The sequence below is a fragment of the Schistocerca piceifrons genome, chromosome 1 (assembly GCF_021461385.2).
Source record: "Schistocerca piceifrons isolate TAMUIC-IGC-003096 chromosome 1, iqSchPice1.1, whole genome shotgun sequence".
NCBI lineage: Eukaryota > Metazoa > Arthropoda > Insecta > Orthoptera > Acrididae > Schistocerca > Schistocerca piceifrons.
Genome location: NC_060138.1, coordinates 173,970,495 through 173,995,533, shown reverse-complemented (window position 1 = coordinate 173,995,533; position 25,039 = coordinate 173,970,495). Strand labels below are relative to the sequence as shown.

The following is a 25,039-nucleotide window of genomic DNA, read 5'->3' as shown; positions in this document are numbered from 1 at the left end:
TGGTCTGCCAGAGGGATATGATTCCTGTGAGTGGGAGTAAGAATGGCATAGTGTTGGACTAGGAGGTCAAGTAGATTGGGTGGGTGATGGAACACTACTTCAGGGGAGGTGGGAATGATCTTGGGTAGAATGTCCCACATTTCAGAGCAGGGTGAGAGATAATCAAAACCCTGGCATAAGAGATGGTTCAGTTGTTCCAGTCCAGGATGATATTGAGTGAAAAGCCCCTTTGTAACTAATTCTTGGGGCTGATGAGGGGACTGGAGGTGTGTGAGGATATGACACAGGAAATTTGTTTGTGGATTAGGTTTGGGGGGTATTGTTAATCAGTGGATGCCTCCATGAGGCCTTCAGAATACTTGGGAAGGGAGTTCTCATCATTGTAGATACATTGTCCATGGGTAGCTATGTTGTATGGGAGAGATTTTTTGTTGTGTAATAATGGCAACTGTCAAAATGCAGATACTGTTACTAGTTAATGGATTTAATTTGGACAGAGGTGAGGATGGAGCCATCAGAGAGGTGGAAGTCAACATCAGGAAGGTGGCACATTGGGCTGAGGAGGACAAGGTGAAACAGGTGGAAGGGAAGGTGTTGAGGTTCTGAAGGAATGTGGATAAGGTGTCCTAGCTCTGAGTCCAGACTATGAAGCTATCTTCACTGTATCTGTACCAGACTATGGGTTGAGAGTTCTTGGAGGCTGAAACGTTTCCTCTTGGTGAACCATAAATAGGTTGGCATAGGAGGGTGCCATGTATGTGTGCCATTGGCTGTGCCATGGAATTGTTCTCTTCAGAGGAAAAGTGGCTGTGAGTCAGGATATAGTTGTTAAGGTGTATAAGGAATAAGTTGGAGGGTTTGTAGTCTGAAGGACATTGGGAGGAATTGTGTTCAATACTGACAAGGCCATAGGCATGACAGATTTTGGTGTATAGTGAGGTGACATCGACAGTGATAAGTAGGGATAAGGGAGGTAAAGGGGTGGGAAAGGTAGAAAGTCAGTGAAGGAAGTGGTTAGTATCTTTGATGTGGGAGGCTAGGTTTCAGGCAATTGCTGGTCAACAAGAGTGGAAATTCTTTCAGTGGGAGCGCTATAGCGAGCTATAATGGGACGTCCCTGAGTGCTGAATTTGTGGATTTTGGGGATCATGGAGAAGGTAGGTGTGTGGGGTGTTGTTGAGTTACGAAGGGAGATGGACTCATGGGAGAGATTCTGGGAAGGGCCTGTGGACTTCAGTAGGGACTGGAGGTTATCTTGGACTTCTGGGATGGGATCACTCTGGCAGAGCTTGTAGGTGGAGGTATGAGACAGTTGGTGGAGGCCTTCCATCAGGTAGCAACTGTGACTCATCACAACAGTGACGGAGCTTTTGTCTGCATGGAGGATAAATAGGTCAGGATCTGTTTTCTGGTTGTAGATGATTGTGCTTTCTTCTGCTGAAAGGTCAATGTTCTTAGGAAGGGACTTGGGGAAGTATTGTGAGGGCAAGTTGGAGGTAAGGAATTCCTGGAAGGTGACCAGGAGGTGGTTAGGTGGTTGTGGAGGAGCGTCACAGTTGGAGGCTAGTATGAATCAGGAGAGGCAAGGTTCAGTGTTGGGATTAAGTTGCCTTTGATTGTTGATGATCAAATGTTTCCATTATAGGGATTGGGAGGAGAGTAGGTTTTTGACAACATGGCTAAACTTGGGTGAAGGCCAAATGTAAGGCCTTTGACTAGGACTGAAACATCAATGGCATTGAGGTTTTTGGTGGAAAGGTTAACAACTGTGTTCAGAATTTACTTGTGTTCCTGGGTTCTGTGAAAGCGGTCACATTGTATACCAGCTCTGCTGCAAACACTGCACAGGCTTTTATGTTGGTATGACTACCAACCAGCTGTCCAGCAGGATGGATGACCACCACCAAATTGTTTCCAACAACAACATTGACCACCTGGTGGTACAACAAGCAGCTGCTCACAAAATGCTCAGTTTCAATGGTTGCTCCACAACCGAGGCCATCTGGATCCTTCCTGCACCCACCAGCTTCTCTGAACTATACAGATTGAAATTATCCTTACAATACATCCTCCTATCCTGTAATTGTCCTGACTTCACTCTCAGATCTCTGTACCCTCCAACCAACAGTTTATCCTTCCTCCATTCTGTCACCTCTCCCAGTTTATATCCCCACATTGCCTTCAGTGTGTGCCACTCCCCACTGGCCCCTACAATTGTGCATTACATGCCTTGCTAACACAACTGCCACCACTCCCTCTCACATTCCTAGCCGAAAAACTGCCCACCTCCCTCCGAGCCACTAGCCACTCACTCCCAGTCCCTTTCCCTGTCTCCCTCTCCCTCTACCCACCCTACCTGATCCTAGCCCAACCACAGTTAGTCCATCAGCACACCTGGCTTGCAACTTCAGATGGAACATACACAGTTTAATGGAGCAGCACCTACCAGTCTGAGATGGTGTAAATATGAATGGCGTGTTACACTACTGCCAGATTAATGCAGCGTGCTTCACTTTTTGCTATGTGCATGTTTTCACTATTGACAGTTTATGAATGTTTCTGCTATGCTTGTACAATTGTAGCCAGGAAAATGAGAAACAATTCCGAGTTTGATATTCAATTTTCTTGGTGCAGTGGAAAAATATCCATTATTCACAATCACAACAGTGCTGAACACAGCACTGGAAAGCTCAAAATAAAGTGTGGGCTAGGACTGCTAGTGAAATATTATACACAGATGCAGTAATTGGAATTCATTTAATTTGTTTGCAGAAGAGAAATAAGATATAGAATTAAATAGAATTATGTTAGGTTCTTTTCTATAAAATGTGTCTGCAAATTGACTCACTGATTTGCTGGATCTAAAATAATATCAGATCCTTTCCGTATGTAGCTGCATACATCCTTTGTTCTGAGAAGACAATTCTTCATTTGGGCTACTGACAGAAACTACAGAATAGATTACTCAATCTACAGCATTGTTTGTGGTTTGATGTTGGTTTTCTGGTTTTTGATGTGATTTCTCAGTAGGATGATCCACTCTGCACTACACAGATGATTTAAAATATATGCCAACATGAATCTGTATAAAGTTATGAAACAAACAACTAGTTTGAACTGTTATATCAATTTTATTCATGTCATAATTTATTTACATATCCAACAACTGATTCTTTGACACTAACTTACCAAAGGAACATTCTACAGCCTTCTTCCCCTGCATGATGTGTACTTAAAGCTACATCCCTCATTAGTTAATTGTCTGTGAGGATATAGTCTCATTTCATGTTTTGTGAGAGGAAAAGCAGTCTTCTTCCAGCAAAAGTTTACGTTTCAGAAGCATATGTTCCAGAAATGGGAGGATGGCTCGTAACAATGCTTTACTGAAACAACTGTCTTTATATTCTCCCATCACTATTCTGGTCATTCTCCCTTTGCCAACTGAAAAAAAAATCTGTCTGTCTCTAACTAGCCAATGGGTTGGAATTAAAAATATTGATCCATATTTAGCAGGAACTTTAAGTCTGGTGCACTTTCTGTCAGAGCTACCTATACAGTTCAATAGCTTTTGTACTGTCTCATAATGATCAGCTGTTTTCTTCCAGAGTTATTGAGTTGAAGTTGTTAAATATTTAGGTTACAGATTGTCTAATAATGCCTTTGAGTGGTAGTGTGTCCTCAGAAAAAATATAAGGAAAGTAGGATAAATATTTAACTCTTTAAACAACTGAAGCCTAACAATGTGAACCCACCATAGCTCACTCTCACAAAGTCAAAACTGCAGTGTAGAATAAGTGTGCAAATAAAGACACACCAATTTTGCCTTAAGTGCCAACATGTAATAGTTTCCAAGAAAATCACAGTCAAAGTTTCAACACCACTTCATCATGCCACTTGCACAGTATCAAACACTGTGAGTTGGTAACATGGTGGGTAAGACTGTCATTTTGAATTTCTGCACCCAGTGTCCAAATCAAATCTGATATTTCCTTTTCATTTATTTTTTGTTGTCATGGAATCATGTGACATATTTTTTGTGTCATCATAAAATACAATGAAATGACTGACTAAAGTATTTCAAATATTATTAAGAATAGATTTTATCATCACAAATCTTATGTAACCTTTACCATTAACAGTAACTGAAAATGATAAACATATAAATTCTAGTTATTTAAATTTTTGCTTTTATTTTTAGTTTTATACTTCAGGAGAACAAATGCATTTCCCATGGTGATAACCATCACAAAAACATTAAAAGCATAAAAGTTAGAAGCACCATGAGTAATGTGTAATGGCACATATTGTGAATATCATTAAGAAAAGCAATGTCATTAATATTGCTAAATACTTTGTGATCTGGCAATAATTTCACACCAAACCACCGGGCATATTGATGCATTTATTTGAAAGCTGTAGCCCCAACTGAACATAATTCTTCACCTTTTGGTAAAAGTATATGTTATGTGGTAGACAAAATGGCATAAACTTCACTGGGATTACTTCTAATGAATACTTTGGTATTCTGATTTCATCAACAAACAATTCATCATACAAGGAGCCTGCAATACTTGAATCTATATGTTTTACATTTTCAATTACTGTTAATAAGACCTCTGATGTTAAAATATATATTTTTTATAAGACTTGAATACTTACTTCTTTTCTCAATGATTCAATTATTTTCCACAATGTCACAAAAAATATCGATGTCCCATACTTCCACAACAAGAAACAATAAAGAAAAAACAACAACATGAACTGTATTTGAACATGGGTCACAAAAATGCAAATCTGCACTCTTAATCACTACACTATCACTCCACTCTGTTGCACACTGTGCAAGCAAACCGATAAAGTAGCATACAAACTGTAATTAGCACTTTCTTGGAATCTGTTGAGTTTAGGCACACAATCTACAATATAAAATTTTTCAGTACATCTTCAATAAGCCACAATAGGTGTCCATTTATTTTGCTCTGCAAATTTTCATCTGTGTCAGAGAGGGACCTATGATGGGTTCCCCTCATGAGTCCACATGAGTAGAATGTTTGCGGAATGTCTGCTGCATGATAAAGTTTTGAGTAACTCCTACATTTGGCTTATTGTTGACGTGGCACTTTACCAGTTTCACTTATAAAATAATTAGACATTCCATCTCTGTTTCTTAATGATGACACATTTCTTCAGCTTTCATCCAAGTTTGTCATAATTTTAAAAGCTTAAACAGTAAATGTGTCTTCCAGTTGGTGACATCCAGAATACAGTATATTTTACTTACATCAATAAGAAAATCTCACTTCACATTCATTGCTTGCTGCAGTGCAAGACATATGTTAAATAATACATGAGGAAAAATGGTTATTGAATGTTTTGTGAATGAAACTGTTAATGTAGACAAGATAAATTGATGAATGCAGTATATAGCTAAACTTTGCTGCTGAATCTGTGATTCTATAACTCTAGTTTCAAAATAAAAATAACTCCTAATGCAGTGTTAACTTAAAATGTGACTGCAACTGATTTCATAAACCTCATATGTAAGAGAAACAAGAGTCACAACTCTGCATAGCCCATGGGCATAATGTTAAGCATGGTGTCAACTTAAAATGCGATTACAAGTGATTTCATGACCACATATGAAAGAGAATCAAGAGCCACAACTTCGCACAGTGCATGGTCACAATGTTGAGTGTGGTGCATCATAGCTTGTTGTGACCAAATATCAAAATACATCTCTTATTTTCTCAGAACTGGAAAGAGATATGTCTCCTGTTCCAGTGTTAAAAACAGTTTCAATATATTGGCTTCATTCTGTATGCAGAAATATGTGACCTAAAATGCGCCAAAAGTAAACTGATCAGGGGCTCTGTTTTTCACTGCAAACTTCTCAAAATGACTTGTGGTACTTACTTAATTTTGAAAAATCAAAATGATTATAAGCAATATTGAAAGGACTGCCAGCTCATTGTCAAGCTTTGACATCAGCTAGAAGATGTGAAAGAACCAAAATTATTTATGTACTAGTCCCCTCAAAACTGAATGAGAAAGACTGCATAGTGTAGAACATGCGTGAAACCCAGAAGACTGATTTTAATTTTTTATGTGAAAACTAGAAGCTTTACTGAGAAATTAACTACAAAGGCAGATGTAGCTTTGTTTCTTCTGCACAAAACTTTAATTAATTTGACTAGAGACAGAACATTTTCATCATGCAAGAAAGATGTGGTGCCACATACTTCTATTGATGCCAAGTTGCACACACGTCCTGCCACTGCTATGTATCTGCTACACCATGCATCATGTCAGTTGCCTTGCTACACTGGTGGGTGTCCTGCCTAAGAGGGCATTAAGGAATTTTATGTTGCCTATTTTTGTACTCCACTGATGATTACATTGATAATAATTGTTAAAACCAATGTACTGAGTAATTTACACAGACTAGGTATACTGTCCTTGGAAAAAAAGCTGAAAGCTTTTTACTAGCTATTTCAGCATCGGATCACACAAATTGCATCAATACTGGTTTTGACTTATTAGCAAATCATCTGATGATGATTGTCAAAGATTTGTACTGTTATTCTATAAATCAAGTAAATTTAAAGTATAGCTCTTACATATTCTCCAGAGAGTTCTCTTGCAGGAGTATGATTTATGTAATGCATAAGGCATGTAAATCAGAAAATGAAACTATTGCTTTTTATGTAAATAATATGACAAAGAAATAGGATAAATATTTCTGCAAACATATGCACATGTGATAATACTATTTTTAGGTATGTGAATGAACAGCAGGCACAAGTAAGTACATTACATGTGTTATACTCAACACCATCATGCTACCTAAAGGCTGTGAATGATGCAAATGAAGTATGGGAACTGAAAGAAGATGATTTCTTTCCTTATGCCAGTGATTCTCATGAGTATTGGACAGGTTATTTCACATCAAGACCAACTAGCAAGTATTTTGAGAGACAAGGAAATAATTTTCTTCGGGTAATTACAAGTACAGCTTGAAAGATAATTTTGAAAATGACTCCAATACTGTAAAATGTTGCAACAGTATTGGTAAAAAATAAATACCTCTTACATAAAACAAAATTGTTTCAGATATGCAAACAGCTGTATGCATTAGCAGATGTTGAAGACACATACAGTGAGGACTTACAGAAATTACAAGAAATAATGGGAGTTTATCAGCATCACGATGCCATTACAGGGACAGAAAAACAGAATGTGTGTGATGATTACAATCTCATGCTTTATGATGGATTTCAGCAGTGTGGAAAAATTATTGACAGGGCTTTAGAGTAAGTAATACTGTAGCTTGAAATTCTGTACTAAAAAAGTTAATGGTAAGAGAAGAAAATTTATAACGTAGAAGTGACAACGAACAGATAACAACACAGATCTGTGTTGTAATGAAAGTACATTGGCATATAACTAATCTACTACCATTTCTCTTTACAGTAAGATATCTGCAAGAGGTGACTCTCATTCTCTTCATGCCTCCTCAGCAACATAAGTCAGTGTGATATATCTGAGACTTCATTGAATTTTGTAGTGACAGTATATAATCCTTTAAGCCAAGCAACATCCTACTATGTTCGTATCCCTGTGCAAGATGGTACATATTCTGTGAAAGATGGAAATGATAAGTAACAATGAGGCTAGTTCTTTTTATTATTATTCCACTGTTAGAAAGCTAGGGACAATGGTAAATTTTATTCAGCTGACATGTGACACATTTCCACTTAAGTCATAATTTGTGTTAATATACTTTAGAGAAATAGCCACCAGTGGTTGCACCTGCCTGCTAAGTGTGTGGGTGGGGGTGTGGGGGGTGGGGAGGACAGTCAGCAGGGAGAGAGGAGGTGTTTGAGAGAGGTGATGCGGTGGGGGATAGTTGGAGAAAGAAAGAGAGAGAGACCGAACATAGTTAACTATAAACCTCAGTATAAAAAAAAGAAAGTAAGGAAAAATGCTAGCTTAAGATAATTACGTAAAGAGTCAGCATGTTACAACATTTTTGCCTGAGAAAACTTTACTATAACTGTAAAGACTGACTGTTCCACATCAATGCGGGAAGTCACTATCATGATTCATGAAATGTAAAAATAAATAATCCCTGTAGGCTCTCTCTGATGGTGGTATTTACGAAACATAGTGTTTGAAACAATTAGTTGATGTCCATTTTTTGTCTGTTGAGAGATCATCATCTTGAAAGGTTCCAAAAGCCTATATTCAAAGAAGATCGAGATTGGTTAACTTCAAATGGTCTGTCTCTCAATGTTAACAAGACTCATTTCATTCAGTTCCAAACAGGGGTAAAAAAAAAAAAAAAAATCCTGGGATTACACATTAACAACAATCTAAACTGATAATTTCACATGATGAACCTATGTAAAAGACTGAATTCAGCAGCATTTGCCATTTGCTCAACTTCATCTCTTTAGTTTGTATATCTGCATACTTTGAATATTTCCATTGTCTTATGACATATGGCATCGTGTGCTGGGGAAACAAGACGTGAGCAAACAAAGTCTTTATTGCACAGAAGAGACTCATCAGAATTATGGGTAGAGTGTACCCTAGATGCTCTTGCAATAATTTATTGAAACAGCTGGGTATCCTCACCATGCCATGCCAATACATTTTTTCACTAATGTGCTTTATGAATAATAATCATACGCTTTACAGAACGAACAGTGAATTTCATGATCAATATACAAGAAGTAAACGTGATCTTCAAAAATATATAAGAAATCTCAGCATGGTACAGAAAGGAGTTCATTATTCAAGCATAACAGGGTACAACAGACTTCCACTTCATGTTAGATCAGTCATTAGGGTCAAGATTAAATTCAAAAAACAGCTAAAACTTAATATTTTGAGTAGTTGTTTCTATTCTTTACAGGAATTTTTAGAGAAAGTGTAATAATTAGCATAATGTGTTTAATATTAAGCATTTCTATTAGAAATGGCTATACAGCACTGGTATATCAATTGTTGACGGAATGTTTTTATGTGAATTATAATGTAAACCTTACAATTTGTTTGTGTAACCATTGCTACTACTTGAATCAGTGTTGTTATCTGAACTCTTGAACCTCATTTACATGTTTACATTGTTATCTGAACTCTTGAACCTCATGTACATGTTTACATATGATTTAAATTGTAAGCCTGATGACTAACTGTGGTTATTACTGTAATAATTGGACACGTTCTACATCCAAGTGATACATTCACGTCAAGAATCCATGGAACTCAAAAATAAATAAATAAATAACAAATAGGTTTTCTGTGGCTCCCCTAAACCATTTAAGGCAAATTCTGGGTGATTTCTGTGAAAAGGACATTCTCTTTCCCACTCTTTCTGACTCCGAGCTTGTGCTCTGTTTCTAATTATTTCATCATCAATGAGATATTAAAGCCTGATCTCCTCCCATTCTCACCTGTACAGATAAGAAACAATTATTTTCCTGTAGTCCCACATACTTATCCACCAATAAACAAACAACTGGACTGTGTAGGTGTAGAAACAGGTATACTTCTTTCCTTCCACAATCTAGTTCTATTGATAGTTTACATAAGTATACACAAAGTACAGCAAATACCCATGATTAATATCACAAAACCAGTCATTCTTAATGTTAGTTTTCTATGAGACAGATCATGTATCATGTCTAGATGGCAGAGTACCAATAACCATCACTCCTCACTCTTTAAAGACTCAAACTCCCATGTATAAAACAGCTCCTTTTCAATAAAACCTAGTATTTCATCCATCTCCATGTAATCTCCTGAATTGCACTGCCTAATAAAACAAAAATGAGACACTAAGAAAGGAAAGAGGAAACAAAACTAAACTTGAGGACTGAGGGGGTATATGTTGTTATTTCAGTGATAACAAAATTCAGTCAAAGTTACGAAGAACTTGGTAGTATGAGCCTGCTTTTCAGTATGATGTTCCAACCCCTATGTCCTGGATGCATGCACTGATCCAGTTTGGAAGTACGTTGTAAAACCATTGTATCTACTTTTGAGGCAAGCTTGACCACAGCTCTCGTAGATGGTCCTTGATATCTTAGATACACACACTATGAAAGAATTACACCCTTGCTGGTGCAATGCAAGTTCCATAAGAGACAGAGATCTTACTGGCCATGGGTGTACCTCAGCATCATGCAGATAGTTCATAGAGATATGTGCCATGTATTGACAAGCATTGTCCTATTGGAAAATGGCACCACGATATCGTCGCACAAGAGGAACACATGAGGTTGCAGGATGTCCATGTCATACCGTTGTGCCATTAGAGTTCCCTCTATCAGTACCAGCCATGAACTGAAGTCATATCCAATGGCTCCCCACACCATGACACCGGAAGTAATGCCACTGTGCCTCTCTGAAACATTTGAAGAATGAGATCTGTGCCCAGGTAACCACCATACTCAACAATAATGGTCACCCAGAGTAATGCAGAGCAGCAATCCATAATAGAATATGGTGTGATGTTATTCATCAGTAGTCCATGGTTCCCCAACAGGACACCACTCCTAAGGCAACCATTTGTCTTGTAGTGTTAATGATAGCCTATGCATGAGACAGTAACACCCTACTTTGGCTGCTGCTGGCCACGAACTATTGGCATGGGATGAGACACAGTGTTGCAGGGAGTCCATTACTTGTCCTCTGGCAGCAGGATTAGTTATATTAATTATTCATTCCATAGACCCATAAAAGAGGGAATCCTCCTGGGTGTGGAACATGTTAGATAAACACCTTACAAAAATGTAATTAGAAAAACTTGAGTTTCATTAATTTTAATGATTCTCAGTTAATAAACAGTAAAATTATGTACATGAATTAAATATTTACAGGTTTAATACTTACATCTGCTTTCATTAAATCCATCATTCAGACATTTGCTTGTTTCTTGGCTATTACAACCAAGTATTGTCAAAAATTAAAGTAAATTATTCATTTCAGTGATCCTCAGTTAAGAACAGTCAGATTATGTACAAGATTTAAAATTAAACTTCCACTATTTACAGACTTAAGATTTATATCTGCTTTCCATACATCTATCATTCACACAGAAGGTAGTTACTTGGCTGTTACAACCAAAAATTGTCAAAAATTAAAGTACAATAAATTTTCGTTGGAATGGTCTCTTGCACTTGTTGAGAAACTCATGGATGGAATAGAAGGAGTTGGCCACCAAAAATTCTTTTAAATTATGTTTAAATTGTGCCTTGTCTGAAACTAAACTCTTAATGGTTGCTGGTAACTTATAGAAAATATGCGTTGCTGAATACTGGACTCCTTTCTGGGCAAGAGTAAGTGATTTTAAATCTTTATGTATATTGTTCTTATTCCTAGTATTGATGCTGTGCACTAAGCAGTTAGTTGGAAAAAGAGATGTATCATTTACAACAAACTTCATTAAGGAATAAATATACTGAGAAGCTGTGGTTACTATGCCCAATTCTTCGAATAGGTTTCAACATGATGTTCTTGGATTTATACTACTCATTACTCTTATTATACTCTTCTGTACTCTAAAAAATTTTTCTCTGTTTGTGGAGTTACCCCAAAATATGATACCATATGACATAATGGAGTGAAAATAAGCAAAATATGCCAGTTTTTTTTTGTATTTATATCTCCGATGTCTGACATCATTCACATTGTAAACACAGACTTGTTTAGGTGCTTTAGCAGTGTAATTCAGGAGATTACATGGAGATGGATGAAATAATAGGTTTTATTGAAAAGGAGCTGTTTTATACATGGGAGTTTGAGTCTTTAAAGAGTTAATTTATTATCAAGTTGTAATCCCAAGAATTTTACACTCTCAACTTCTCCTATTTCCATGTCATCATATTTTATACACACACCAGAAGGAAATCTCTTGGAAGTTCTGAACCGCATATAGTGGGTCTTTTCAAAGTTTAATTACAGTGAATTGGCTATGAACCACAGATGTTAATGGGTTATGATGTGCTTGGTACAAAAATTGGTAATCCTCCATTGTGTTGGTCAGTAGTGATCAACTGGAAGCTTGACAACAAGTATGCCTGACTTCATATTCCCATGCAGTCCAACATCAGGCCACTGTCACATCTGAATGCCCCACAAATTTGGATACTGCATGATTCTGCCAACTGATCAAATGGAGACCCACAATGAGATCCCTTTCAAACTCTGCCAGTTGTGATAATGCCGTCTCATAATAGTATGTGGCACCTCCATAGCCTTCGCAGGGATCATCAGCATTTGACACTGATCACACAACTTATGTACCTTGCCTGGTAACAACTCTAAATATAAACAATGGTAATGAATTCTGGTGACCATTCTATCTGTCACAGAGAACTGCCACTCTCAATCATTTACACACTTGCCAGTGGTGTGTAGTATAGCGTAACATATCACGTTGTTAAAGTGATTTGTTGCACAGGGTATTTAGAACTGACAAATGGTAAGTGTCTTCTTCTGAATGAAGTTCATTTAATGCAGTTTGGATTTAGTAGGGTTGGGGTTGTTTTGGGGAAGAGACCAAACAGCGAGGTCATTGGTCTCACCGGATAAGGGAAGGATGGGGAAGGAAGTCGGCTGTGCCCTTTCAAAGGAACCATCCCAGATTTAGTAGGGCTGTATTTGAAATACACTTACCAAGCAGGCAGAAAATTTTTTGAAGTCGTTTCCTGAGTGTAAAAGTTGTTATAATGCATACAGTTCCCAAAAGAAGACAATCCTTTCATTTATTAGTGTGCAGAGAATAAGTGTCCTTTGCTAAATGACAGCATTTGCCCAATTTTCTGCCAATGAACTGAGTTCTGCAACCTGTGTTACCTATAATTGGACATATATGGTCATTCTATTTCATAGCTTATCAAATTGATTCACTCAGATATTTGTATGAATTGACTGATTCCAACTATGATTCCCTGATACTGTATCCAGGTGTTTCGTGGAGTGCACAGTTTTACATCTCTGCACATTTAAAGCATGTTGCCAATCTTACATTGCTCTGAAATCTTATCAGTATCAAGCTGAATATTTTTGCAGCTTTCATCACACACTGCTTCATTATATATTACTGCATCATCTGCAAAAGTCTGCCCAGTTGTTAATATACAACATGAACAGCAGGGGTCCCATCGTACTTCCCAGGGGTATGCCTAAAGTTACTTCTGCTCCTGTCAAAGACTCTCCATCAAAGATAACACAACGTGTTCTCCTTACCAATAGACTATCAATCCAGTCACAAATTTAGTTTAATGCCTTATATTGTCAGTCTCTTGTAAATAAATGTTGGAGTGGCACCATGTCAAATGCTTTTAAGATGTCAAAAAATACTGCATCCAGTTGGTCACCTTGATCCATTCTTCTTAGGATATCATATGAGAAAAGCATAAATTGGGCTTCGTGTGACTTATTTTTGGAATCCATTTTGGTTGGCAGGGAAGATATCATTTCATGTGAGATAACTCATTAAATTTGAACTCTGAATATGTTATATGATTCTACAACAGACTGACTTCAATGAGAATGCACAGAAATTTTGTGAAACTGCTGTTCTTCTTGTAGAAGGAGCAACCTGTGCTTTCTACCAACCGCTGAAACATTTTTTTCTGTTAAATTATAGGAAGAGTGTCTCATAAAGTACTGTTTTACTTTGTTCTCAAACATCTAGGAATTTATGAATTCCTCTCCAATGTCTACTGACAACCTCCTATAGACTTTCCTATTGCACCAGAACTTAAAATGCCCTTCTGAAGTCTGAAAATGTACGCATAATCTGTATGGAAATCATTCTTACTTCTAGTATTACAGTTGTGAATTTTACAGTTAATCCCAAGTTAACTTTTATTGTCAGCCATACATACTATTAGAGAATGTATGTATTTTCACATGTTTGCTAAGAACTTTAAGGTGTCTGAGGAGGAACTTTACATGTCATTCTTACTGCACACTTCTGTGAAAGTGTGCTACATTGGCCAAGAAAATTACACCATACTACAATTCAGAGTGAAAGTACACTATCGATCCTGTCTGCAGCTCAATGTGATGAATGAGATCATTAGTGCAAAACAGGCAGAACTCGGATTTTTGGTTAATTTATCCATGCGCTAATGCCATCTCAGTTTGTTATCTATCTAGATTTCTAAGAACTTCATTCATAGAGCCTCATGCAATATATGCATGTTGATCTCTTCATTCATTTTGAGTTGTGTAATATGAATGTTTGTAAGATTAAGCATTAAGCTCTTTGCTGTGAAGCAGTTGTGAGCCTGTTCCATTATCTCCTGGCTGTAACTGGTGTGGATATATTTGGGCCCTTTATTAGTATACTTGCGTTGTCTATAGACCTACAGTTCTTCGGGAACCCAACAATGTTCTGGGTAAATCATTAATGTAGGTCAAGGACAGGAGCAAGCCAATTACTGAATGTTGTGAGACACCAAATTTAATGACTCCTCACTAGAGATTTAGTTTTTGTTTTTTCTGAGTGAACCCTTATTTTCTGCTTTTAAGACATGACCCCATCAATGCAAAGAGAATGTTGTAACTTGGAAGTTATCCACACAGCAGTCTGAGTCCAAGTGAGAAATGGACAGAGTTAGGGAACTGTAACACATATGTACAACTGATGAATTTAGTGGCATCAGAGAGTGTCTACTGTCTCTGTTTTTGTTCTGTTACCTGTGACTGTTGGTAGTACTTGGAATTGATGTTCCAGCACTGGGGTATCACTCATACTATGTGTCTAGTACAAGACAAGAAAGAAGTTATTTAAACACTGTGTCAGAAAATGCAACATCCATTGCAAATAATGTAAGGTTTTTCAAAATATTGAATGAACAGAAATGGTACCTATGGTTTAAAATGATCTAATGTAGTATGTTTTTGTAGTACTTGCAGGTAATTTTACATGAAACTCAAGGGACTGTAAAGTCTGTAATAATCAATGGAACAGAGTTGCCACTTAGCCAAAATTTTTATTACTATGAAGGATGGGCAGGAACTAAAGCTGGAACTGATGACAGATCATCTGGTGCTTACATTTTCCGACCAATAGGATCTGAAGCAACCATGGTGTCTGGAATTGCAACAGTCAAAATATACAGAGGTTAGCTGTAAAATCTGTAAGGTTGTCAGAATACTTTTGAAAGGCTCAGATAAATATGAAGTTAATACATAGTCAGTCTCATAACCATGCTATGTTCCATGTTTCTTCAGTTCATGATTTATTGTACTTCAGCATGATACTACAGTCATCAGCAGTTATTTTAGCTTTTCTTCACAGTATTGTTGCAAAATTTTTTTGTGTACATTTTGCCCAAAACACGGCAAGAATAGTCCTCTGTTTGAGACAATGCATTTGTATTCAGAACTGGCAGGGCTCAAATCCAGGTCCACCTTGATACATCAGAGCTAAATCTACTAGCACATAAATTATACTGACATACTAAAATTTCCTTTTCTCTTTTCATCTAACATAGTATGGTCCAAATTATCTCAGAATAAATTATCCGTGTATAGTCTGGTGAATGTTAGGAAATGAAAATGAAACCTGAAGAGTTTTTATATAATTAGAATGACTGTATTAGTTTGGAATCAGTATTATTTATGTGATTTATGTTTTATGGCCAGAAGACAAGTTCCATCATCGAACACACCTGAAATATTTCTCCATTGTTTCCCATTCCAGCTTAGGTAAATGTGGAGACTCTGACCTTGCAATATTTCTGTGTCTGAAAAAAAAATTAGGTTTCTTTCAGGGACAATTTCTTTCAGAATTCTTACTCTGTGTTAATATGAAATGAAAGCATAATGTTACATATTGGCAGGATGAATGCATTGTTTATCACTCATCCCTAATTGCTGACAGATCTCAATGATACTGTAGCTTCTACAGTGGATCATTGGCAATGGATGTTGACCTATATCAATTTATTGCTGAAATTTCAGATGACTAATATGGTCTAGGAAGATGGAAGATGCAAACATGCTCTCAGATCAAAAAGAAATTAGAAGTTATAGAAAAGTTAGAAGAGGAGAAATCTTCATTAAAATTTTATTGGGGCTATTGAATAAGCATGCAAACAGTGAGAGACTTAAAGGAGAGCTTTTAAATTTTGCAAGCAAATCTGACAACCAAACCAGAGTGTCATTATGTAAGTGTCTGAAAACTAAACTAGATAAGGTACTGAACTTGTGTTTCCAAGACAAGTTAGGTGAAGATGTTCCCTGTCAGGTGTCAGAAGCAAATAGTTAAACCAAGAAAGTTACTTGAAACTCTGAAGATTGAAGGAAAGTATAATGCTTCATCAGGATAGTTGACTCAATTTAAACATTGCTACAGGATTAGAGAATTTGTTGTCTAGGGCAAGCAACTGAGTAGTAATAAAGACGTAGCTGATGCTTTTTGCAATGAATTCGTTGGTGATATTGAACAGAACAGTTTTCTTCCGAAACAGATGTAAAATACTGATTAAGGTGGTGTGCACTGGGAGGGCATGTCCACACCAGCTTTAATGTTTCTGGCTGAAGCAAACACTAATTTTGAATTATCTGTGATTTCCTGTCATGTGTTCAATCTTGGGTCCACATTAACTCAGATAATTAGGAGCTTGCTGTATTTCATACATTTTGAACTCTATGGAACTCAGTAGCTTTCAAAATGTTATTTAATAGTTTTATAGCCCAATCTTGCTAATTACTGAAATGCATCAAACCCTTAGTGACTGGATCAGCCAAGTTATCAGGGTATATAAAACCGAAAAACACATTGAATTTGAATGGCTGGTTGGACCCATTCTCACTGAGTACGTATTGTTCTGATCTTGAATGTTAATGTATTTTCTGTTACTGAGACTAACTTAGTATATAATTCTTCATCTGCTTACAGGGATATGAAAGGAAAAGAAATAATTTCCCGTTTGAATACAAACCTGGTCAATAATGAAACATTTTACACTGACTCGAATGGGCGAGAAATGATAAAGAGGCGAGTTAATTACCGATCAACATGGGATTATGTTGAAGAAGAACCTGTCTCAGGAAATTATTATCCTATAACATCCAAAATACTAATCAAGGATGAAAACAAGTGCCTAGAAATGGCAATTCTGAATGACAGAGCACAGGGCGGTTCCAGCCTTCGAAATGGTGAAGTCAAACTAATGGTAAGATATGAGAAAAATTATTTTCAAAAACAAGTACACAATAAACTCAGATAGTTTTAGAATGAATATACTAGTTCTGTTTGCTTATCTAATTTGAACAATAAAGGCTCAATAGCCACAATATGAAATGTTAAACAGTGCTGGCACCCATATCTCCATCAATATTAATGTTATTACCGTTAAGAAGACACCAAACCATTTTTTTCTTCTTTTCATTCTTTGACATTCATATTATTTGTATTGTAACTTTTGGTTATCACAGATGTGAAGCTTGCTCTCTTAGTTACCAAACACAGGAAGTGAAAGGTTTTCTACAACTCGTACAGAAACCAGACTGCAGTTACAAGAATTGAAGAACATGAGAGGGAGGCAGGAAATGAAAAACAGAGGTGGAAGTGAGATATAGTTTTATCCTATCCCACTGTTATTTAATTTGTACACTGATCAGAAGTAAAGGAAACAAAAGAGAAATTTGGAGAAGGGGCTAAAGTTTGGAGACAAGAAAAAAAATTTTAAGGTAGCCAATGACATTGAAATTTGTCAGAGATTGTAAAGAACTTGGAAGATTAGTTGAACAAAACAGATGTAAACAAAAGTAAAACTAGGGTAATGAAATGTAATACAATTAAATGAGGTGATCCTGAGGCAATTCAAACGGGAAATGAGACACTGAAAATAGTATATGAAAATTGCTTTTTAAAACTAAAACTCTGCCCATAAAGGCCATGAAGGCCCAATGGTACCGACCAGCCACCGTCTCATCTTCAGCCCACAGGCATCACTGGATGCGGATATGGAGGACATGTGGTCAGCACACCGCTTTCCTAGCCATATGTCAGTTTATGAGACTGGAGCCACTACTTCTCAATCAAGTAGCTCCTCAGTTTGCCTCACAAGTACACTTGCCAACAGTGCTTGGCAGACTGGATGGTCACCCATCCAGGTGCTAGCACAGCCTGACAGCACTTAACTTCGGTGATCTGATGGGAACCAGTGTTACCACTGAGGCAAGGCTGTTGGCAATATTGCTATTTGGGCAGCAAAATAACTGATGACAGTGGAAATAATGAGGATATAAAATGGAGACTGGCAATACCAAGGAAACTACTTCTTAAATAGAAAATTATGTTAATATCTTTTATATATCTAAGAGTTAAGAATTCTTTTCCAGAGTGTGGGCTTATGTAGTCACATGTGGACAACAGACAGTAAAGACAAGAATAGGAGCTTTTGAACTGTGACACTACAGAACAATTCTGAAGATCAGATGGATAGATTTGAAAATTTTTAAAGACCTGCTGAATCAGACTGGAGAAAGAGAAATTTTGGCAGAACTTCACTGAAACAATAGATAGGTTGCTAGAACACACATTGAGGCATCAAGTATTTCTGTCTACCCATGAATTATCTTCAAAAAAATTAAATAGTTATATTAGAACAAATAAGCCCTCGGTCACAAATATTAAGTCAAAATTGACCTGGTCAATTTTGACTTAATATTTGTGACCGAGGGCTTATTTGTTCTAATATACTTCTGACATGGTCACTGAACCTTAGCAGCTATGTTCAAAATTTTAAATTAAATAGTTTTCTAGTACAGAATCATTTGCCAGTTTTTTAGGAACTCTTTTAGTACACCATATGAGATCTGATTTTCAACATGTTATGGATGAAACTAAGTATGACACTTTTTCTCTGTCTGTGAAACAGTGGATTATTACATTACATATCTTTATTTCACTGTTACTCCCAGTCCTAATTGACTGGACCTTTACTCACTGATTATTATCTTTTTGTGTTTTATGATATCAATCACCAGAATTTTTTCTCCAATTAAAGGGCTGAATTTCATTGAGATCAGATTGAACTTTCATGGTAACACTTCACTATGAGTACTAACTATGAAAGTATTACATTGCAACTAAAGTTACAGTCATCTCTTCACTTCAGAGTTTGAAAAATAGAAAGAATTTAATATTTTATCAGGGCACATTCAAAGCCTATTTCATGCTAATTGATGCTCAACCTCACATAGATTAACTTTTAGTTTGCAGGAACTGTTTGAAAATGGCTGAAATTTGCACCCTCAAAAACATGATGAAATACCGGAACACTGTTAATTATGTTTCAATGCTATCTCTGGAATGAAAGGATTGAATATCATAAAATTTAATTATGCATTCATTGAAAAACGGAATTTTATTTCTGGAATTTAAGACTTCAGTTCTTCTTAGCTATTTTAATATATTAATTTACACTTCCTAATAACATTTCTAGCATTTGTAGACTTAGAGAAAGCTTTTGACAATGTTGACTGGAATACTCTCTTTCAAATTCTAAAGGTGGTAGAGGTAAAATACTGGGAGCGAAAGGCTATTTACAATGTGTACCGAAACCAGATGGCAGTTATAAGAGTCGAGGGGCACAAAAGGGAAGCAGTGGTTGGGAAGGGAGTGAGACAGGGTTGTAGCCTCTCCCTGATGTTATTCAATCTGTATATTGAGCAATCAGTAAAGGAAACAAAAGAAAAATTCGGAGTAGGTATTAAAATCCATGGAGAAGAAATAAAAACTTTGAGGTTCGCCTATGACAGTGTAATTCTGTCAGAGACAGCAAAGGACTTGGAAGAGCAGTTGAACGGAATGGACAATGTCTTGAAAGGAAGATATAAGATGAACATCAACAAAAGAAAAATGAGGACAATGGAATGTAGTCTAATTAAGTCGGGTGATGCTGAGGGAATTAGATTAGGAAATGAGTAAAGGAGTTTTGCTATTTGGGCAGCAAAATAACTGATGATGGTCGAAGTAGAGAGGATATAAAATGTAGACTGGCAATGGCAAGGAAAGCGTTTCTGAAGAAGAGAGATTTGTTAACATCGAGTATAGATTTAAGTGTCAGGAAGTGGTTTCTGAAAGTATTTGTATGGAGTGTAGCCATGTATGGAAGTGAAATGTGGACAATAAATAGTTTGGACAAGAAGAGAATAGAAGCTTTCGAAATGTGGTACTACAGAAAACGCTGAAGATTAGATGGGTAGATCACATAAGTAATGAGGAGGTATTGAATAGAATTGGGGAGAAGAGGAGTTTGTGGCACAACTTGACAAGAAGAAGGGACCGGTTGGTAGGACATATTCTGAGGCATCAAGGGATCACATATTTAGCATTGGAGGGCCGCGTGGTGGGTAAAAATCAGAGGGAGACCAAGAGATGAATACACTAAGCAGATTCAGAAGGATGTAGGTTTCAGTAAGTGCTGGGAGATGAAGAAGTTTGCCCAGGATAGAGTAGCATGGAGAGCTGCATCAAACCAGTCTCAGGACTGAAGACCACAACAACAACAACATTATTGCACTGTAAAAGGGTTATAATGAATATTTTGATTTTATTTCACATTTAAATTAACTAGTATGACAGATGCTGCAGGAATCAAGCAATGGAAACTAGAGGTAGGAATATCAACAATGTAGGAAAAGACAGATTGCTGCTTACCATAAAGAAGACATGTCAAGTTAGAAAGAGGCACAATTAAGTGTCTTTTAATTGTGCCTGTCTCCAACTTGAAAAGCTACAGGAACATGCATGCCGCTTTGATATAAGATTTTGTTTTCATTATTTTCTGCATTATAACTTTATTTCAAAATTAAATTATTTTCTTATCTCATCCTTTATCAGTAACATAATGTTCTGCATATTGATCACCAAACTCAGGTCCATCGTAGGCTACTCTGTGATGATGGTATGGGAGTTGCAGAAGCGTTACAAGAAGAAGCATTAGGCAAGGGTTTAGTTGCCAGAGGTAAGCACTGGCTGTTAGTGGGCAACATAACAGGAAGTGATGGATGTAGTCTGGCATGTCAAGAATGTAAACTGGCTGAGAAGAAACTCTTGTCTCCTTGGGTTCTGCTTAGCAACGCTGACAATACACCGTTCACAGAATGGACAAATTCACATGAAACTCAGGTTTGTACAGGGTGTAATACGTCATGGATATGCTTTTCACATACAAGGTTTTAAAATAAATTAAAAATACCTATTTCTCAGTGACACATTAATGTATATTCATCTTTTATATAGTCTCTTGTTTCACTTGAGTTAATGGGGCCATTTAATGTAATAACTATGTATGCCTGAGCTGCACATATCTCTTAAGAAAGACATATAACAATCACTACTATTTTTTGAAACATTTACTACAACAATAACTAATCATTTTTGAAGACATTCATGTAAGACATTTTTTGTTAACTCAATAAATGATTCCTGTGTGATTTTAAACTAGTTCTCAGGTCTGAGACAAGAACTTCCCCAAAATGTGAAGATATTAACATTGGAACCATGGAAAGACACCTCACTGCTACTACGCTTGGAGCATATGCTAGAAAAGGAAGAAGACACAAATTTATCTCAGCCTGCTACAATAAACCTGGAGGTGAGAAACTGTAGCTAACAAGTGAAGGTTGTGTCAATGCAGCAATGCAGGAAGAACTCGAATATTTAGTGACAGGGGAAAAATTATCAGTGGAGTCTCACAGGGTCTAATTCTAGGTTTGCACATGTAGACTTATTACATTTTAATGACCCTCCACCATTCACCCTGCAGAGTGAGAACATATACCATAAGCTTTCTGATTGCTGATGTTAGGGAGACAGTAACAGAAGAAGTCAGTAACTATCCATATACAGTCACTGTTGTTGCAACCAAAGGAAACAGGTTCCTGTCAACTTGGCAATAAAGTCATTAGGAACACACTTCAGGTGTATAAGGCTGGAGGGAGGCAGCTGTGCTAAAGGGTGTGTATAGTATCAGCAGATCTTGTGTTGCACATTGAAGTTGGGAATTTCTCGGTGTTGCTTGAAGCCAGTCAGGTGATAGTATTTGGCATCCAGTGAGAATCACTGAATCTAATGACTTTATTCAGCATAAAATACGTGGGTCACTCCAAAAGAAATGCACACTATTTTTGTAAAAATACTGTTTTCATTCTGCATGTGTGAAAGTTTTACAGTGTGTAGATACATCCCACTTGTTTTCAAACGTAGTTCAACCTGTTCCTGTGAGTGGCGCCATCACAGCATGTCTTCAAGATGGCTGCTACACTTGACGTTTGTCAGAAGCAATGTGCTGTCATAGAATTCCTGTGCTGTGAAAATGAGACGGTGCGAAACATCCACAAGAGGTTGAAAAAAGTGTATGGAGATGCTGCTGTTAATCGCAATACAGTTAGTCTGTGGGCAAGCAGGTTACATAATGAAAGCGGGCACGGCAATATTGAGGATTGTCCTCACAGCAGCAGGCCTCGTACTGCACACACTCCAGACAATGTGCAGAGAGTTAACGAATTGGTGTCTGCTAACAGACGCATCACACTGAACAAATTGTCATGCTACGTTGGGATAGAGGAAGGAAGTGTTTGCAGAATACTGAAAGAGTTGACGTTAAAAAAGGTTTGTGCCATGTGTATTCCCAGGATGTTGACAGTGGCTTACAAAGAAACAAGAAAAACGGTATGCAGCGAACTTTTGGAACAGTACGAGAATGGTGGAGATGAATTTCTTGGAAGAATTGTGACAGGTGATGAAACATGGCTCCATCAGTATTCACCAGAGGTGAAGAGGCAGTCAATGGAGTTGCATCATGAAAATTCACCCAAGAAATAAAAATTCAAAACTACACCTTCTGCTGGAAAAGTTAAGGCTACGGTGTTTTTCAATTCCGAAGGACTCTCGCTTATAGACATCATGCCAAGTGGAACACAATAAATTCTGCTGCATATGTGACAACACTGAAGAAACTTCAAGCTTTTCTGAGTCGTGTTCAACCAAATCAGCAAAAGCAGGATGTTTTGCTGTTGCACGACAATGCACGGCCACATGTCAGTCAAAAAACCATGGAAGTGATCACAAAACTTGGATGGACGACACTGAAACACCCGCCTTGCAGTCCTGACCTGGCTCCATGTGACTATCATCTCTTTGGGAAACTGAAAGACTCTCTTCATGGAACAAGGTTTGAAGATGATGACTCCCTTGCGGATGCTGCCAAACAGTGGCTCCAACAGATTGGTCCAGAATTTTACCATGTGGGTATACAGGCGCTGGTTCCAAGATGGCGTAAGGCAGTTGAGAGGGATGGAAATTATGTGGAGAAATGAAAATATTGGAAGAAGAGCAGAGCGATAGGAAAACCATGGCTGAGATGGATTGATGAGATCAGAGAGGATACAAGTATGGTGGTACAAGGGTAATCCCCAAAGTAAGGTCTCCTATTTTTTTATAAGTACATAGACCTGTTTATTTCTACAATGGTTTACATCAGTTTACAGCTTGAACATTTAGTTAGTTTTCAGCATAATCACCATTTCTGTCAATGCATTTTTGTAGATGCTGTGGCAGTTTTTGTATGCCCCTGTCATACCAGCTCGCCGCCACACTGTTTAGAAAGTTATGAATCTCTTGTTTCACCTCGTCGTCGGAGCTGAATTGCTGGGACCACATTTAATGCTGACAGGTATTGTGAGACTCTGAAAAAACTCAAACGGGCAATTCAGAACCTGAGAAGAGGAATGTTGAGCAAGGATGTACATATTCTCCATAACAACGCTCGCCCACACATCGCTCGGCAAACCGTTGCCCTCCTGCAACAGTTTCAGTGGAACATAATCACCCACCCACCCTATAGTCCTGACTTGGTGCCCTGTAACTATCACCTGTTCCCTAGATTAAAAGAACATTTGGCATGAGAGCTATTCAGCTCTGACGACAAGGTGAAAGAAGAGGTTCATAACTTTCTAAACACCATGGCATACAAAAACTGCCACAGCATCTACAAATATGCATTGACAGAAATGGTGATTATGTCAAAAAATAGCTAAATGTTCAAGCTGTAAACTGATGTAAACCATTGTAGAAATAAACAGGTTTATGTACTTATAAAAAATAGGAGACCTTACTTTTGGGATTACCTTCGTACTAGCTGAAGAAGAATACATGGACCACAGAAGATGGGGAAGCTGATTGACAAAGCCAAAAACTGATCACAGATTGTGTGATGAGGTGTTTATTAGTGTTGGGTTAATGAAACGTAGCATTTCATGAAAAATCTGCCACCCAGGAGCATGTATGCTCACTTTACCTCATGAATAAATTTGTTTGCCGATCTTGTGGTTAATCACTTTCGTGATCCTGCCATGCAGTGTCACAGAGCCACGTTGCTTGACTTCCTTACCTTGGTGCTGGAAGAGGGCTATAATCTGTCCAAACTGCCAAATGACTTAAACAATTTAGTGTCAACTCTCCTGTATTTTGGGCACAATATTATTGTTGTAAGTTTCAGTTATGGTAGCAGACGAACAGATTTATCTAACTTCGTAGCCCAGTGTACAGATTACAACATATATGTGACTAGCTTTGATATCAGCTATCAAGTCCATTCAGTCAGTGAATGACAGTTTTGTGCAACAAACTTTGAACTTGGTTAAAACGATTTATATTGTTGCATGTGTTGCTTTGCTCCTTGACCTCCAAGGCATTGTCAAGCCACAACACCAAAGAACAAGCACTTTGCCACACTAGATGGAGGTATTTACATGCTGTAGCACTCTGGAAGTGTCCGGAGCTGACTTGACTTACACTCCACCTGCACTTTCATAAAACCAGAGCACGCATAATGCAATGTCCCACCCTTAACAACTTTCTAAGACTAAGCTTGCATCCTGCATGAACATCTTTCATCAGGCTAAGAGGATAAAAGTATAACATCTTATCCTGTAGAACTCCATGTTACACTACAGAGGACAGCCTAGTAGTAGTAGTAGTAGGGCTAGTAGTAGT

At 37.5% G+C, this 25,039-nt stretch overlaps 1 protein-coding gene across 1 annotated transcript in view; it reads left to right on the top strand.

The window, feature by feature from the left end:
• The window catches only part of LOC124797092 (lysosomal alpha-mannosidase-like), a 191,428-nt gene that overhangs the window by 73,826 nt on the left and 92,563 nt on the right, over positions 1-25,039 (top strand). The window contains 9 exon segments of the mRNA XM_047260760.1: positions 6,777-6,996; positions 7,111-7,310; positions 7,506-7,627; positions 14,735-14,850; positions 14,938-15,152; positions 16,722-16,844; positions 16,928-17,204; positions 20,918-21,169; positions 21,489-21,638. Of these exon segments, the coding sequence (XP_047116716.1) occupies positions 6,777-6,996; positions 7,111-7,310; positions 7,506-7,627; positions 14,735-14,850; positions 14,938-15,152; positions 16,722-16,844; positions 16,928-17,204; positions 20,918-21,169; positions 21,489-21,638 (1,675 nt within the window).